The sequence below is a fragment of the Urocampus carinirostris genome, chromosome 1, assembly GCF_059441175.1.
Source record: "Urocampus carinirostris isolate Australia breed hairy pipefish chromosome 1, RoL_Ucar_1.0, whole genome shotgun sequence".
In the NCBI taxonomy this organism is placed as follows: domain Eukaryota; kingdom Metazoa; phylum Chordata; class Actinopteri; order Syngnathiformes; family Syngnathidae; genus Urocampus; species Urocampus carinirostris.
The window spans coordinates 59,223,298-59,241,603 of NC_142349.1; the positions used below are offsets into that span (position 1 = coordinate 59,223,298).

Consider the following 18,306-nt stretch of genomic DNA (forward strand, 5'->3'; position numbering starts at 1 on the left):
TCCCTCTCTCAGGTTTCTTGTCAGTAATGCATTGACGCACTCCTGACCTAACTTTGTGAAATGTGTCTAGTGTCCCTTACTCTTCTACCTTCCTTTAGGCTTTGTGGAGGGGCGGCAGTAGTTCAGGAGGTAAAGCGCTCGTTTTGGGATCAAGGGATCCCAGTTCGAATCCCGTGTTACATGTCGAAGTGTTCTTGGGTAAGTCACTGAAGCCCTAATACCCCCAATAAGCAGGTTAGCGCCTTACATGGCTGCAAGGCCGCTATTGGGAAATGTGGAGCACATTGTAAAGCGCTTTGGGAAGTCATTGACTTGAAAAGCGCTATATAAATGCAAATCATCAGATCATTGGGATGGGACATTCTTCCCCTCCTCGCTTTACTCGAGTGGTATTTTTCAACCTTTTTTGAGCCAGGGCATGTTTTTTTACATTGGAAAAATTTTGCGGCACACCACTAACCAAAAATGACACTGAACAGTATGTTTAATTACAGTGTAATTTATAACACCCCAGTTTTTACAGCACATACACTTGACAATGACATACTATTTGCAGAAAATGATTCATAAATGTTTTTATAAAATTTTACATTTTAAAAGGTGTCATTGGATAATTTCTCACGGCAGACCTGACGATCTCTCAGGGCACACTAGTATGTCGCGGCACAGTGGTTGAAAACCGCTGTACTAGAGGAAGGATCAACATGGTGGGGAATGGAGAGTATTTTGTCTGAAGGTTAACACTTACCCCAAGGCCTAAAATATCATTCACTATTCAGCCCTGCATTTTTGTGGCCAGACAAAATAAAAACACTTGCACCCAGATATATAATGTTTATAAAAAAGACACAATTTTGGGATCCAGATGATTTTATGTGCCACTACTTGACACAATTCAAATCATTGCAAAATCAGTGCACTTCTACTTTTGTCAATCCATTGATATGTAATTAATTCTAAGAATAGTTTGAAATGATCAATCATCTGATAATTTAAAGAAAAAGTGGATAGTTACTCTTAAAATTTCGACAATGTACAAATGGAAATAAACAACCTTTCGACTGTGCGACGAGCTGCACCCTCCTGAGATTGCTTTCGACTAAACATTAATCTTTATGAGAACGCTGCAGGAGTTTTTATGACCCCTTATTGTAGACAAAAGCAATAAAGTGACCTGCGTGTATGTAAGCTACAGCAATGATTCATTTGGAATCACAGAGAAACACTGATTAACAAAAAGGAATTCTGTGACTCAGAAGAGACTGGTCAACAGCCCCTTCAAATGCTCTTTTCTAAAATATATATATATTCACATTTATTTGGGTCAACATTAATGGTCATAAATCTATCTATCTATCTATCTATCTATCTATCTATCTTGGTCATATCCCTCGAGAGGGGTGACCGACAGCAAGACAAACACAAACAATAACAAAGAAAATAAAAAAGGGAAAAAAATAGCAATAAACACACACAAACATTTTTGGACCATGGCCAACCCAAACACCCAAACAAGTTAGGCACCTCGGCACCTAAGTTGGTCATGCTTTCGTCCGTCTAGATGAAACGGGACACAAGAAAGCGGCCATGTCACTCTGGTCAGGGTGACACAACACACTATTTTGTTCAATAGCAGGGCCTGACAGCTTTCACTGGTTTACCCCTGCCATATCATACAGGTGCCCTGCCCATCCCTTAGAATGTGTCCAAACATCCCACTACCCTTTTACAACAACTCTCCACTCATTCCTATCACCAACAAGAGCACTCGCTTTCACTAGATTTAGACCTCTTTCCTGCAGTGCACTCATACACCATCCATTCACGTCAATCACAGCCTTCCTCTTGGTCTCCTTCCATTTACTTCTGCTCTGTAGATCCTCTTCAACATTTTGGTCCTCATCCATCCTCTCCATGTGTCCAAACCAACCGAGCAACTCCAGACTTTTTACCATACATACCTCCAAGCTGTAATTCAACCTTTCCTTTCATCTTTGTGTCACTCAAGGCTAACACATCAACCTTCCTTTTAGTCATCATCCTTCCGATCTCTTTTTTCCACTCAGTCGCTTTACTTCCACATCCTCTCACATTTGGTGACCCTATAACTAGGGTTTGCGAGACCTTTCGGTCCCGCGCCCCCCTTTCTTTGCCTTACTGTCTACCCCTGTGCTGTTCTTGTGCTTGCAGACTAGTCTTTATTGGTCCCCACATACAACACTGTCATGATTACTGATGCAGGGCACCTGAGTCTGCTCCGTTGGCGCCAACAGCCACGGCCGCTGATTGGCTGCTGATCGCTTTTTAAACCCCCGTCTTCCTGTCAACGATTGTCAGTTTGTCTGCAAACCTTAGCTACACAAGGCAGCTTTTTTTGACTCCTGACTCTATCCTGCCCTGTTTTCCGTCTGATTCCCGGTGCCGATCTCTTTCCTGAACCCGTTTAACGTTTTTGCTCCTCCGTCCTGTTTTCTCCCCGCTCTCGACACTGCCTTCGCTCGACACGGAAGTGCCACTTCTGCATTCCAAGCGATCTGCTACCCGTGACCGACGATCACCGGATCGTGGGTGGAAGCCCTTTCCTCCTTCTAAATAAAGATGAGTAAACGAACGCGATTGTGTCCTGTCTCCATTTCTGGTCCTTGAGAAACACAATGCCCAAAATGACAAAAAAAGGAATGTTTGACACCAAATAAATACAAATGGTTAGAACTACTGTACATATAACTGAAATAGGTGGACATAATGATCCAGTTCTTTACACGAGCAAAATTTAAGTAATAGTTTTTCACAGTTAAATTAAACATCTCCAGAATAACAAACCATTACAAATTAATAAAAGCTTGTTTGAATAATTGTTGAGTAAATAATTCTTAATGTATGGATGCGACCTCATATAAATTAATAAATAATAGGTTAATAAAAAATGGTGCAAATGATCTATAATATAGCATAAAATATTCACTTTACGAAATAGTGAGTAAACTTAAAATTATTTTCACAGATAAACATAAGTTCAGGCTTTGATATGATCACAGTCATGTTTAACGCTAAAAGCTCTTCTTTCTATCAGTAAAATAATTAGGAGGCTCGAATACTAATCTGCATTTTTGAGAAAATTTCGGTTGGTTTGTCGGTCAGTCAGGCAGTCAACTAAACAACAGGTACACTATTTTGTACCTCCTTTGCGCATCCCTACTCTCTTCAATGCGCTATCGACATTGGGGATCAGCTTTTCATGAAAGTCCCAGAGTCTGGAATCCACGTGGAGGTCCTCCAGCTTCAGAGAAGACCGCAAGGCGTGGCGAACGTGGATGATCCGGCATACATTCGGTGGGACTTTGTAGCTACGTCCGAATTGTCGCAGAACTTCATGCACGGATGTCTGCTCCACCAATCTAGCAATGGCACAAACAGTTTTCACTGTGTTTGTTTTGGTTTCATGGCACAATCACGGCATTTTGAAGTGGTTTCTGTGTCTCACAAAAATGTCGAGAAGGCTGTACCGGAGCCCTCACTTGCAAGGTTTGAGACGGTATTTGAGTCTCAAGTGTGTTGTGCGTGTAAAACATACACTATACCTGTTTTGCAGAATAGTGGTTCTCAAACAGGTGTACTAGCACAGAATGGGGCAGTGCTATGCAATTAGGTTCTTGTTTGGTGAGGCACAGTCTGATATACGAATAAATTATTTTACATCTTAGTCATTATTTGATTGACAGCACAAGAAAACAATGTATAAACTGTAGCATAGAAAAAACAACGTTTTGTTGTCTTTTCTTATACATGTAGTCTCTTTGCTGCTCCTTTTGAATAAAAGCATCCATAGGTAGTGCTTCAGGGTCAAATAGAAAATCCATGGAACAAGAAAATAAATACTGGATAGCGTTACCGATTGTTAACTTGCTAATACAATCACCAATTCAGTTTTTTGGGCTGAGGTGTGTGCCAAATAAGGATCCTTGGTCTCTCTATCACCCTCTGCACTGAGGCAAGATAAGTGCGTGCCTCACTTAGTATCTCCCGATGCTCAGCTCAATAAATATGTTTTATAGTACTTGTATTAACGTGTGAAAAATTGGGGATTTTGAAAAAGAAATTAAAAAAATTGTACAGTTACATCGGAAAGAACCTTTAACACTGACGATTTAATATATTGTTAATTTTATATTTCCATGATGGCAAGAGAGGCCGGTTGTCACTGTCCCGTAAGGGTATTTGAAGACACTTCAAGGCGTATTTGAGATTTGAAAGTTAAATTTATTTAAAGATTTACAGAACTTGCTTCGCTTCTAACTAATCTGCACCTACAAATAAGCTGTATTTATTGTCCTGTTGTGTTTTCATTTCAATTTTCTTCTTCACAATTTATTAGAGTACTCAAATACTTTCCCAGAAAATAATTCCTTAAAATCAGCACAATTATCCACAGATAGTATTACCTTGGTCGAATGATCATCTTGTAAGGGTGATAGACCGCATAGTCTGGCTCTTCTCTGTAGATATGCTGCAGGATATTGATACCCGGCACACCTTCCCACTGTGGCAGTCGGAACCTTCCCTGGGGCTCTGAGTGGATCTTTGGGAATATGTGGTTTTCAATGCGAAACTCACTGGTCTGGAGGACAAACAAGATGAACAAGAATGAGTATCTCCATTTATGCCAAATTGTCCCCGGAGTACGCAAGACTTTACAGTTGGATGCTGTTTTTCCAGAACGCTCATGAGGGACGGCAGGTCTTTATAAAGGTATGGCATTATGATCTCATCCAAGTCATTGAGCAAGACATAGCGAGACCGATGCATTGATCTGTAGATGCACTCATTGAGCGTGGTCAGCTGGCCGAAATAATGAATGTCACCGCCGCTTTTAGCGAAGGACCAACCACGTGAAGGTGTCAGATGTCTGTCAATGGGCCAAGGGACGATCTCGAGGAAGCCTTCCTGACTGTAGCTGTCCAACAAGCGACCGAGCTCTGGGCCACTGCTGGTGTTGTAGATCACAACTTTGTTCACTCCGAGCATCCTAAGGAAGTGGACGATTAAAGTCAAATCACCTCTATTTGTATAGCTGGAAATCACAAAATGTCTGGTAGTGCTGCACAGACCACCATTATCTTCATCTGAAACTATATGAGGGCAAGGAACTACTCGAAAAACCCTAGGATGAGTAAAATGAAGATAACTTGAGAAGGAGTGGCGCATGAGGTAATCCCCCTTTCAGGATGACAAGGCTGTAACGGGCTGGATATTTTAAGGGCATCAACAGACAATAAACACTTAACATCAACAATAAAAACAAGTAAAAATTGAAATCATGCAAAAAGGGCATTTGACAGTAATCTCATCGTGACTTTTAAAGGTTTTGGTGGTGAACAATACTGTACTTGGTGTTGGCATATCAAAATATTTGGAGAGCCATCTTGGACCAGAAAAAAACACAAGTTTGGAGCTGCAAAAAAAAATGAAAGCTTAATATAAGCCTTATAGGGAAGGAAAGACATTATGCATATACACTGTATGTATATCTATATTTATTGCAAAATTTTAAGAATGTTTGTGTCAAATTTTCCCCTACAAAAAACGTATTTTTTTCTATTATCAAACATTTTGAAGCGCCAGGGAGCCACAAGGGAGAACCAAAGAGATACATGCAGCTCCGGAGTTGCTTGTTGCTGACCCCCATTTCAGACAATATATCCCAACTATCATATATTTATGTAAAATAAGCTGTATTGGTTGAAAAATACATTGAGCCAAACATTTTGGACCGGAATAATTGATTTATTTTTCAGTTTAACACAAAGTTAAAATTAGGATACTAGCAGTATACTGTATATCTGCCTAACCTGATTTTAATGCCACTGTACATTTGCCGATAAAAATAGATCAATGATCATGCATGCTTGATTTATCTATCCATCTACCCTGGTGATATCCCTCGAGAGGAGTGACCGACAGCAAGACAAACACATACAAAAACAAAGAAAATAAAAAGGGGGAAAATTAGCAAAAAAACACACACAAAAATGTTTGGACCACGGCCAACCCGAATGCTCAAACACCCAAACAAGTTAAGCACCTCGGCACCCATGTTGGATCACGTCCAAAACGTCCATACATCCCACTTTCCTTTCACAACACCTCTCCACTCATTCCTATCACCAACAAGAACTCAAGCTTCCACTATATTTAGACCTCTTTCCTGCAGTACACTCATAACACCATCGAGCCACGTCAATTGTGGCCTTCCTCTTGGTCTCCTCCCATTTACTTCTGCTCTGTAGATCATCTTTAACATTCGCTCCTCATCCATCCCCTCCATGTGTCCAAAAAAAACGAGTACTCTCTTATCCACACGTTTGCTCAGTTCCACTACTACTCCAGTTCTGTCTCTCACAATTTAATTTCTCAAACTATCTGATCTTGTCACTCCTAACATACTCCTCAAACACTTTGTCTCAAAAACATTTAATTTCCTTCTCAAATCTGCGTTCAGGCTCCAAGTCTCTGCACCATACAACACAGTCGGCACAATCACACACTCATACAGTCCCCTTTTAACATTCATACTCTTGTTGCTCATCACTCTCCTCAGAGCACCCAAAACCTTGCTTCCTTGATTCACTCTGTGCAATACAAATAAAAAGCCTTACGACCAAGAATAAGCCGAAGCCAATAACTTTAATCTTGGAGTTAGGGAAGATAATCAAAATTGAGTTCTACTTATTACAATGATATCATAGTCAAATATCCATGTCTCATAATTGATCCTAAACTGTAATTTTGGTTACATGTGAAACAAACTGCTAGAATAACATTTTTCCAAATACGCAAGATTGCGAAGATTCTTCCAATGCTGTTGAAATCAATGCTGAGATACTAATCCATGCGTTTGTTACTTCTCAGCTTAATAACTGTAATGTACTGCTCTATGCAGCTGGTTCAAAATTGGTTTGAACAAGTTTATTGACACTAATAACAGAAAACAAACAGTGCGAGGTTTGAACAACCCCGCTTGACAATCTCAACAGCAATCAAGCACATTCACAATATTATATTTCAATATGATGTTTAACAGCAAACACAATGTGAGGTTTGAACGACCATCTTAACAGCCAAGCATATTCACAATTCCGTCATGTCCGGCAACACGACTTTTTAACATTTTTTCTGACATTTTTAACATCTTTGTTAGTGTCAATTGAAAGTTTTTTGGTTTGAACAAATTTATTGACACCAATCACAGCAAACAAACAATGTGAGGCTTGAACAACCCTTCTCGACAATCTTAACAGCAAAAACAGCAAAATGCTGCAACAAGAAATTTGACTAGGACAAGATAGTTTGATCATATCACCCCAATTTTCACTAACTTGTACTGGCTCCCTGTGTATTTAAGTGGAGGTTGTCATTGTGGCCTGTGCAGTCCTTTGAGACGTTTTGTGATTACAGACTTTACAAATACATGTGACTTGACAAGAAGTTAAGCGCATGTTACCCAAAGCTGTAATGGCTCTTGAAAAAAGCTCACCTGTACATCTCCAGGGTTTGCGCCGCCTGAAGGACATTGTTGAGGTTTCCAAACAAGACTGAGATGCACACCGTGAAGTTGAATGGTAGGCTTTTCTCGTTTTCTTCTGCAATTTTCTGGTTTCTTACAGGCAGCCACGTCAATGTTTCGGTGGAAGTCATCTGTCGGAACGGCACCAGGGCCACGTGCGAGCCTTGGCAGCCGGCCGGTATCCGACAAAGGACATCAGTGGTGACATAGGGGAATCCGAAGTTATCAGAATGAAGCAGAACTTTGGCTGGGATTGGATTGGACTTGGAACCCTGGCAACAGAACCTGCAATACAGATCCTTTACAGAGTCTCTCTTGAAGATGGCGATGATGCGTATGTCCTGGCCAGATACCCTCTTATCCACGTAGGCCGACACCAGTAGATGATCCGTGCCATTTAGGCGGGTAATGGTCTCCTCTGTGACTCGAGCAGGGCACGTTATAAGCGAAGTTTTAAAATCACTAAAATCACTGATTGCTGTCCTTCTTGACCAGAAGACAAAGATGACAAGAACTGTGGCCAAAATAACAAGGGACAAAGTCCTTTTGAAGGCTTGGACATTTTTCGCCCAATTCTGTGATGAACACATCCTAGGAAAAAAGCACATATTGCATAGAAATTTGTCAGATTCACAGCCAACCGGGGTGTCAAGAGGGCCAAAGAGTTTAATACAAAACTTCATATTATTTGCTTCACATTAGAAATGGTAAGGTGCAGTAACGCCTCTCTACTGATAAAGTACAAGTTGCATTTCACTGATTAGAACTCTGTGTGTGCCTGCTGTTTTCGACTTATATAATAGCATTTTGAGGGCCAATAGAAAATTGAGTTCTGAAGCTCTTTTTAGGATGAAAGCCACCAAATGAAAGATCTAACCAAGTCAAGTCAAGTCAAATTTATTTATATAGCCCTTAATCACAAAAATGTCTCAAAGGACTGCACAGGATTACAGTTACAAAATTACACAATTACCTGATCTTAAACTAGCAAACCAGCATGCGGGCAAGGAAAAACTCAAAAACCTCAGTGTGAGGAGAAAAGAGAAACCTTGAGAAAGGACCTCACATGTGGTAATCCCCTCCTCTTTAACGTGAAAATACAATAAATTTCTATATTTTACCCTCCAAAAGTGAACCGCAGTTGAGAAAAGGACGTTTTTGTGAAAGGATGTATTTCAAGCAGATATTTTTTATTTGCATTGAAGACAATACTGTACACAAAGTAAATCGGCTCTAACCATTAATTGATTTTTTGTGTAATTTGCAAGTTCAACGTCATGTCAGGAAGTTCAACAAGACCGGCAGGGCCACAGGGACGACTTTCGAAATGACTAATCAAACAGGATATTCAAAAACCCCCAAACTGTCGAACTGGCTGAAAACAGGAAATTATGCAAACCGGGAGTTGATTCAATTTGCTCACAACAATCGCAAGCAGAAGAGTACATCTATCTATCTATCTATCTATCTATCTATCTATCTATCTATCTATCTATCTATCTATCTATCTATCTATCTATCTATCTATCTATCTATCTATCTATCTATCTATCTATCTATCTATCTATCTATCTATCTATCTATCTATCTATCTATCTATCTATCTATCTATCTATCTATCTATCCATCTTGGTCATATCCCTCAAGAGGGGTGACCGACAGAAAGACAAACCCATTCAATAACAAAGGAAATAAAAAGGGAAAATAAAATAGCAAAAAACACACACAAACACTTTTGGACAATGGCCAACCCAAATGCCCAAACACTGAAACAAGTTAGGCACCTCGGCACCTAAGTTGGTTATGCTTTCGTCCCTTCAGATGAAACAGGACACAAGCGGCCATGTCACTCGGGTCAGGGTGACGCAACACACTCTTGTTCAACAGCAGGGCCCGACAGCTTTCACTGGTTTACCCCTGCCGCATCATAGAGGTGCCCTGCCCATCCCTTAGAACGCGTCCAAACATCCCACTATCCTTTTACAACACCTCTCCACTCATTCTTATCACCAACAAGAGCTCTAGCTTCCACTATATTTAGACCTCTTTCCTGCAGTGCACCCATAACACCATCCATCCACGTCAATCGCGGCCTTCCTCTTGGTCTCCTTCCGTTTACTTTTGCTCTGTAGATCCTTTTCAACATTCGCTCCTCATCCATCCTCTTGATGTGTCCAAACCAACCAAGTACTCTCTCATCCACACGCTTGCTCAGTTCCACTACGACTGAAAAAGTATAAAAACATTTATTCATAATGTCACTGACACTCTGTTGCCAGACATGAGACTTTATTTATATGACAATGGTTTCCACAATAGCAGCACGGCGGCGCAGTGGTTAGCGTGTGTGCGGCACAGTTCTGAGGTAATCAGATCCAATCTCCTGTGCGGAGTTTGTATGTTCTCTGTGCTTGTGTGGGTTTCCTCCAGGCACTCTGGTTTCCTCCCGCATTCCAAAAACATGCATGGCAGGTTAATTGGCCAGTCCAAATTGTCCTTAAGTGGTAATGAGCAAGTGAGTTGTCTGTCTCTGTTCGCCCAGCGACTGGCTGGCAACCAGTTTAGGGTGTCTCCTGCCCACTGCCTAAAGACAGCTGGGAGGGGCTCCTTCTACTGAGGATAAGCAGATAATGGAAGGATGGGTTTCCACAATATTCCGCCAATTAATCTTCTTTAGAAGCAGTAGGTCTCTAGCCTCTGTTTTTACCAACATTTTTATCATCCCAAATTTAACACACATGTGAGGGACAATAGAAGAATACTACCGTCCTTCCAGAGAATCCATCCATTTTCTGCACCACCCATCCTCACTTGGATGGCGTGGGAGCTGGAGCCCATCCCAGCTGTCTGAACAGGTTCACAGCCAGTCACAGGGCACACAGTCAGACAATCATTCACACGCTCACCCATACCTGTGGACAATTTGGGACATACTTTTCAAACTGCTATGAATGTGTTTTTGGAATGTCTGAGGAAACCTGAGTTCTTGGGTATGTGGGAGGACATGCAAACTCTGCACAGGGAGACCGGTAGATTAATTTGAACCCGGCACCTCTGAACTGTGGGCATAACATGCTTAATCATTAAGCCGCCGTGTATCCAGTATACATGACATTTCAATAATCTAATTTTTTCTGCCATAAACTAACACAAAAAAATGTTTTTCCTTAGTATAACAGTTGATAGTGAGATGTTTGGACGCGTTCTAAGGGATGGGCAGGGCACATGTATGATGCTGCAGGGGTAAACCAGTGAAAGATGCCGGGCCCTGCTGTTGAACAGGAGAGTGTGTTGTGTCACCCTGACCTGAGTGACACGGCCGCTTTCTTCTGTTCCGTTTCATCAGGAGGGACGAAAGCATGACCAACTTAGGTGCCGAGGTGCTTAACTTGTTTGGGTGTTTGGGAATTTGGGTTGGCCATGGTCCAAAAAACTTTCTGTGTGTTTTTTGCTCCTTTACCCCCTTTTTTCTTTGTTTTGTATGTGTTTGTCTTGCTGTCCGTCACCCCTCTCGTGGGATATGACCAAGGTAGATAGATGAATATAACAGTTCATCCATCCATTCATTATCTACACCGCTTATCCTCATTAGGGTTGCAGGGGTGCTGGAGCCCCTGAACTGGTTGCCAGCCAGTCGCAGGGCACACAGGGACTGGCAACTCACTCGCTCATTCACACCTAGGGACAATTTGGGACGGCCAATTAACCTGACATGCATGTTTTTGGAATATGGGAGGAAACCAGAGTGCCCCGGTAAAACCCACGCAACCACGGTGAGAACATGCAAACCCCCGCAAAGTAGGTAGCTGAACCCATGACCTCAGAACCGTGCCGCAGACGTGGTAACCACTCAGCTGCCGCACCGCCCATAACAGGTCACTCAAGGAATAAAACAATTGCATCAGTCACTTTTTGTTTTACTTTTCCTTGGGTTATTTGTTGTATAATTTGTGAACGACTACAATGATATTGGTGTTCTTTATTTTGCATGTTATATGATTAAAAAACAAGTATCCCAACAGTTAGCCCATGGGTTTGCAAGATCTCCTCTCTTTCTTTATTCTAAGGGGCTGACAATCTGCTGCCCTCTTTAATTATGGCAGACGGTCATCAACCATTGAATGAGTCAATCTCACTTATCTCAGAGCTTTTAAAAGGAGGGACCTTTACGTTGGCTGTAGGTATCCTGTTATTGAAATAAGACAGCAATTTTTTTCTAACTCATTATATTTGATGTTAGAGGTAAAATCGGGCCTAAAGAAATCCAGCCTGACCTGACCCAGGCCGCGAGTATTAAAGCCCAAGCCTGACCAATTTGCTTGATTTGAGGAACCGAGACGGAAGCAAACCTGAAATTTAATGGTATTTGTGAGATCCTAGGAGGAGGAGGGGTGAATTTGGCTGACTTTGCATCTCCACCCCAACCCCCGCAGCACGCACACTCCTCTGGGTACGACCGTGCTGCCGTCAGTACGCCCCGATCGCGGCCCGCGAGAGCGCTGCCGAGAGGGGGGATGGAACACATCGCGCGGATACGCCACAACAAAAAAGAAACAAAGAACAATGATGCGTGGATAATTAAAAAGAAAAAAAAACTGTGACAGAGAAGCCCGGCCCATAATGATTGACATTCGTGTAGGGCTCGTATTTAAGATCTTACCTCCAGTTGAAGTCAATAAACAGGCACCTTACTTGTAAAAATCCTACATTAGTCAAATAACATTCAAATAAAGTCTCCTCCTGAGCTGTTTTTTTAAAATATATCTTGTTCAAATGTTTAAAAACTGAATTGAGTCTTTATGCTGGTTGTCATTTTACTTCTGTTTCTCTCACATGTTCCGTTTAAAATAGGGAAGGAGAACATGCAAAAGCTTATCTACCGTTTCACAACCTGCATAAAAACCAGAAGTTCTTACCAGACTTGTTCCGCTAGACCCCCGAAGAAGTTGTTAACGAAAGAGAACAAACATACACAGAGCCATCCAACCTAAAAGCCTAGAAATAAATCCTAAGTATTAAAACAAGGAAAGGTTCTTGGAAAATCCAGCCATGAACGTTCGTCTGTCCGGATAGAAAAAATGAACACTTTAGAGTTTCTCGCTCAGATGAAACATTTTGGTACTGTGACAGGAATTCAGAATAGGAGACAAAAACATTGACTTAATTGCAAACCAATTGGCTATAGTTCAGAATGCTTTCTCCTTAACATATATTTGGTAACATTCTCAAAATTTACAAAATTTACTTACAGAGTGGTCATCCTCCAGGCAGTTTCCCCGATCCTGTCATTATTATTCCCTTAGACTTTGAGTGTATATCTGCCCATGTGCAAGCGTTACACAGTCTAACTGAACCTTTAACTCTATATGCATTGTGCAAGTAAGGTAAGTGGGTGGATGGGGCGGCACCGTTTTTTTTACTCCGGGGTAGAACTGCCCATCATTTGCATACACCAGTCATTATCATTTAACACCATCTCGGATTGGATTTCAATCTTTAGATGGAAAACTTGGTAAAAATGATCAAAACAAAAACATAAACATGGAAAAATATCAATGATTTGTATAGTACAAACTGCATGATTTCATGGGGGTGTAGTAATAGTCTGTTGTTTACAATTATCTTTGGTATATACAGCCCTTTGAGACTTCTTGTCATTAAAGACGTCACAAATAAACATGACTTGACATGAACTGAGTAATAGGTAAAAGAGTCATCCACTAATAGTGAAAAGGTATACACAATGCTCTCCCAACTATGTGATTACTACAATATTCCCAAAACCCTACGCAAGTTTTCCCAATACATTTTTAAGGACATGTTATCAACCCCCAAATCACAAATGTATACAGAACTTTCCAAAAATTGTATTTCATTGTGGTCAAAGATGATCTGAGACTGCAATCAAAACAGGAAACAGATATAGAAATAATTGTATTGTACAAAACCCTGCTGCAATTCACATCATTTATATTCTATAGTTTTCCTTTCAACTTGTTTTGTTTTGGTGTCCTTTAGATGAACAACAGCATTGCTGTTTTACATTTAGTGAATGACGGCATTGCTTTTAACATCTTCCAGTTGGACTTGTTGTATTTTGTTCTAACATAAGCGTTCGTTCAGAGCAGGGGCCGGCAAACATTTTGAGTCAATCAATCAAAATCAATTGCATTTTTTGTGTCTATCGTTAGAGTCTGGAATTTCAAACATGAGGGGAAAAGACAATATTGGCCTTTCTCGATTATTGACATTTTTTAAAAATGTTATTTGCATTTCTTGCACATTTGATTCAGGCAAAAATAAAAAATAAAATGACCCAAAAAATGGGGATATTTATCTTTAGAATAGCAGCAGCGATACGCATTTATGAATCAACAAACATGCAGACATTTACAAGTACATGCTAGATTCCTTCTTTTGAATTTGAATAAACCTTTTAATTAAATTGGTTTTGAAATGCTCAGAAATAAAGCAAAGTAATAAATAATTAAAGCACTATATTTGATATTTATTGAAAAAACTCAAAGTGCAAAATACAGCAGTTGTTTTTTTTCTTCATTCAATTTGTTAAAATTTTAATTTGTATAAAATAAATACAGGATAAAAAAAATGGCATGTAAAGAAATGTGAATGTTGGGGACACAAGTGGAACCAGATCAACATGTTTTATCATTATTATTTAAATATATCATTATTTTTCTCGCATTTTTGCCTTTTTAAAGCACAAAATTCGATATGCACTGAAAAACTCAAAATGCAATACAGTTCGCTCAGGAGTTTTTTTCCCATTTCATTTAGAAATATCTTCCAATTAATCTGACATGCAGGGAGGAATGCTCAGAGGAAAACCCACACAGGTACGGGGAAAACATGCAAACTCCACACGGGGAGACTGCGGTAGTTGGACACTTGAACCCTGAACTTCTGCACTTTGGGGCTGCGCGCCAACCACCTATCCGCCGTGCCGCCCTATAATTATCATGAGAGATGTAATAAATAAATGATTAAAAAAATAGTAAGTAAAGAAAAATGAATGTTAGGCACACCGGGAACCAAATCAACAGTTTTTATTAGCATTAAAAAAAATCATTTTATACATACCATAATACTTTGAACATATTTGTTTGGCCAGCCAGATGAAAAAGCATGACAGGCCGCAAGTGGCCAGCGGGCCGTAGTTTACCCACCCCTGTCAGAGACACTTTTTGTTTTTTTAAAGGGGGGGATGATGATGTGCAAGAGTGAGGTTTTCTCTATTGAAGAGTCGACTCATTGTTCCCTTTTTAGGTTAATCATCACCAAACAACAATGTTTAACTGTTGGAACAAAGAACTCCTAAAGGATAGTGACACACCCAAACAAAGAAGATTAAAAAGGCACCTGGTTTTAAATGGACTTGGTTCGGGTTCACAAGGTGAAGAATGCCTTTGATATACCAACTGTTCCCGTTGAATATTTAATGAGGTGCGCTTTGAAATAGGAGTTCTTTTCGTATGGTGGTGATGTTGGTGATACAGTGCCTTGCATAAGTATTGCCCCCCCCCCTTCAAGAACGTTTTGACATCTTGCCATATTTCAGGCTTAAAACTATTTTCAAAGAATCGACAACTTTTGAGATGAGTGGGATGTGAAAAGAAACCAAATTTATGCAACATTTTGCATCGTGAAAACAAATAAAAAATTGAAAAGGTGGCGTAGCGAAAATATTGGCCCGCTTTAGGTTAATACTTTGTACGTCCCTATAAATTTACTCCATGAGGAATATTCATCCAGCCCACCGAACAAAAATTGTCAAAATATGATGTTATTATATACTGTATATAAAATTTTAATTCAAGTTCTACTTATAAAAAATGCTTTTTGGTGCCAACTCTGCGACAACAATACTTTGACAGAAATACTATAAACTTAATTCAAAGCTAAATATCAAACTTAGTGCTTAAACTCTGAAAACCAAAAATATTACATAAATACTACAAAAATAATACTACAGTAATACTGTACTATAATACAAAAGATTCTATGACAGGAACATTACAACAGAAATACTACATAAATACAATTACAATAATGTTACAAAAATATAAAATAAATACTTTAAAAATACTATTATGGAAACACTACAAAAACACAGTCAAACTATTACAGAAATATTAAAACTCGACTACTATAGAAATACTTAAAAATAATTTACAGAAATACTACAAAAATATCACTTCGGTAACAATACATTACTAAATTACTATTACAGAAACATTCAAACAGAAATAATACAAAAATACAACCACAGTAATGTTACAAAATATATAAAAGAAATACTTCAAAAATACTATTATGGAAGTACTACAAAAACACAGCAGAAATATTACAGAAATATTAAAACCCTACTACTATAAAAATAGTTAAAATAATTAACAGAAATACTACAAAAAGACCACTTCAGTAACACTACAATACTAAATTAATGCTACAGAAATATTCTAACAGAAATACTACAAATATACAACTACAGTAATACAAAAATATTAAAGAAATACAGAAATTACTACTATGGAAATACTTCAAAAACACTTCCAGAGAAGTAATACAAAAATACCACTCCATTAATACTTTAATAGAAAAAAAATACTACAACAGAAAATTATGACTGAAATATTTAAAAAAACTTCTACGGCTGTAAAATACTACAGATATACTTTTAAAATTCTATCATGGAAATATTATAAAAAATACTAGAAGAATACTACAAAAATATGACTGCAGAAATTCCAAAAAAGATAATAAAAACAAAACTACAAATATATGACACAAATACTACAGAAATACTGCTGCAGAAATTCTACAAAAATATTTTGAAAGTAATACTACATAACTCAATATGGAGTTAAGTTATTAAAACAGGGACATAATATATTGCTTTGCTTTAATTGTGAGCTTTTAGATCCAATTTGATGAATTTTTTTTTTAAAACAAATATAAATAAATATAACATGTAGATGTATGCAGCAAGGAGGTGCAGTGGTTAGCGAGTGTGTGGTACAGTTCTGAGGTCATGAGATCGAACCTTCCTGTGTGGAGTTTGCATTTTCTCCCCGTGCTTGCATGGGTTTCTTTCGGGCACTCTGGTTTCCTTCACCATTCCAAAACAACATGCATGTCAGGTTAATCAGCCTAGGTCTGAATGAGGATAAGCGGTGCAGATAATGGATGGATGTAGATGTGTGCATGTATGTTTATTCATAAATGATAAAAACACATAGGCTCTGGAATCGGCCCCTTGGCCAAATGTTTTAACCCATGCGGCCGCCGACTCCAAATAATTACTTCTGTTTTAGTCCAAGGCAACATGAAAGGAAATATATTGTGAGTGAAGCCACAAGGAGGAGCAGTGCAAGATCAAGGCGCTCAGTCAGGCGCAACAATGGCAATGGACCACCTGGGAAAGAGTGATCAACAGGACCATCAAGTGGTCCAAGATGTGGAAGATGCCTCAAGCAAGGCTGAGTTTCTTCATGCGGGCCACGTATGACCCACTACCAAGTCTAAGCAATTTGAGACAGAGGTATGGCTCAGAGAACTGCCCCAAAACCCAAGCCAACAACATATCCTGTCCAATTGCAGGGTAGGTGTATGTGGAAGCACGATCTGGTAATCCTGTAGTACCCTGCAAGCAAGACAGGAATCCTGGTAGAGTTAACTGTTCCTTGGGAGTGAGGAGTAGAGGCCACGTATGAAAAAAGAGAGACAAATACACAGAGATAGTAGCAGAGTGTCACAAAGCACATATATCTGGTTGGCTGCAGGGGGTTTGTTGAAACATCCATCCAATGCCTCCTCAGGAAGATTGAAATGAGTGGAGCGAAACTGAAGAGGGCAACTAGGGACCTGGCAAAGAGGCAGAGAGAGCCACCTTCTGGCTGTGGCTAGGAACGAAGGACAGGTCGTGGGGAAAAGAAGTGGTCCTAGGGGTGGCTGCAGGGGGCTGTTAGTCCACCACCATTAGATGTTCCAGGATAAACGGAGCAAAACATCGATGAAGGGTAGCTCCTGGCTGATGACGCTGCAGTTACTCGTCCCATTTTGCACCGGCCATGCAGGTAGTTCTTACCTGTGCTCTCATCTAGTTTTTACATATTACTGGGGCCTCGCTTCCTGCCATCGGGGACATTTACAGGAAGCGTTGTCTCAGGAGAGCTACATACATATTTAAAGGACTCATACAACACAGCACACTGCCCTCTGGGAGGCACTACAAGAGCCTAGAGAACTAGAACCACCAGGCTTAAAAACAGCTTCTTCCCCAGGGCTGTCTTCCTGCTGAACTCTGCCCCACTTCCTCCCTCCGTCCACACTCCCTCTGCTAAACTCTGCCCCAACTTAACCCCCAACACCTCAGTACATCCTGCACTTTTTATAAAAATCTTACATACTTTAATCTTTAGAGCCTTTTCATAGTCAATGACCTGCTTATAATCTGTACATACCTGTTCCATACTAATATATATCTCATCTCATCAGCTGCACCGCTTATCCTCAGTAGGGTCGCGGGGGTGCTGGAGCCCATCCCAGCAATCATCAGGCAGTGGGCAGGGGACACCCTAAACTGGTTGCCAGCCAATCGCAGGGCACACAGGGACAGACAACTCGCTCGCTCAGTCACACCTAGGGACAATTTGGACCAGCCAATCCACCTAAAATGCATGTCTTTGGAATGTGGGAGGAAACCCACGCAAGCACGGGGA

General features: G+C 40.1%; 1 protein-coding gene across 1 annotated transcript; it reads right to left on the minus strand.

Annotated features, from left to right (window-relative positions):
- Positions 1-516: 516 nt before the first annotated feature.
- LOC148376422 (beta-1,4-galactosyltransferase galt-1-like) lies at positions 517-12,913 on the minus strand. The gene is made up of 5 exons (XM_088347009.1): positions 12,814-12,913; positions 7,535-8,155; positions 4,696-5,026; positions 4,443-4,618; positions 517-3,398 (listed from the first exon to the last, which is right to left on the minus strand). The coding sequence occupies exons 1-5, from the start codon at positions 12,822-12,824 to the stop codon at positions 3,170-3,172; spliced, it is 1,368 nt and encodes a 455-aa protein (XP_088203135.1). The 5' UTR covers positions 12,825-12,913; the 3' UTR covers positions 517-3,169.
- Between the last annotated feature and the right edge of the window lie 5,393 nt (positions 12,914-18,306).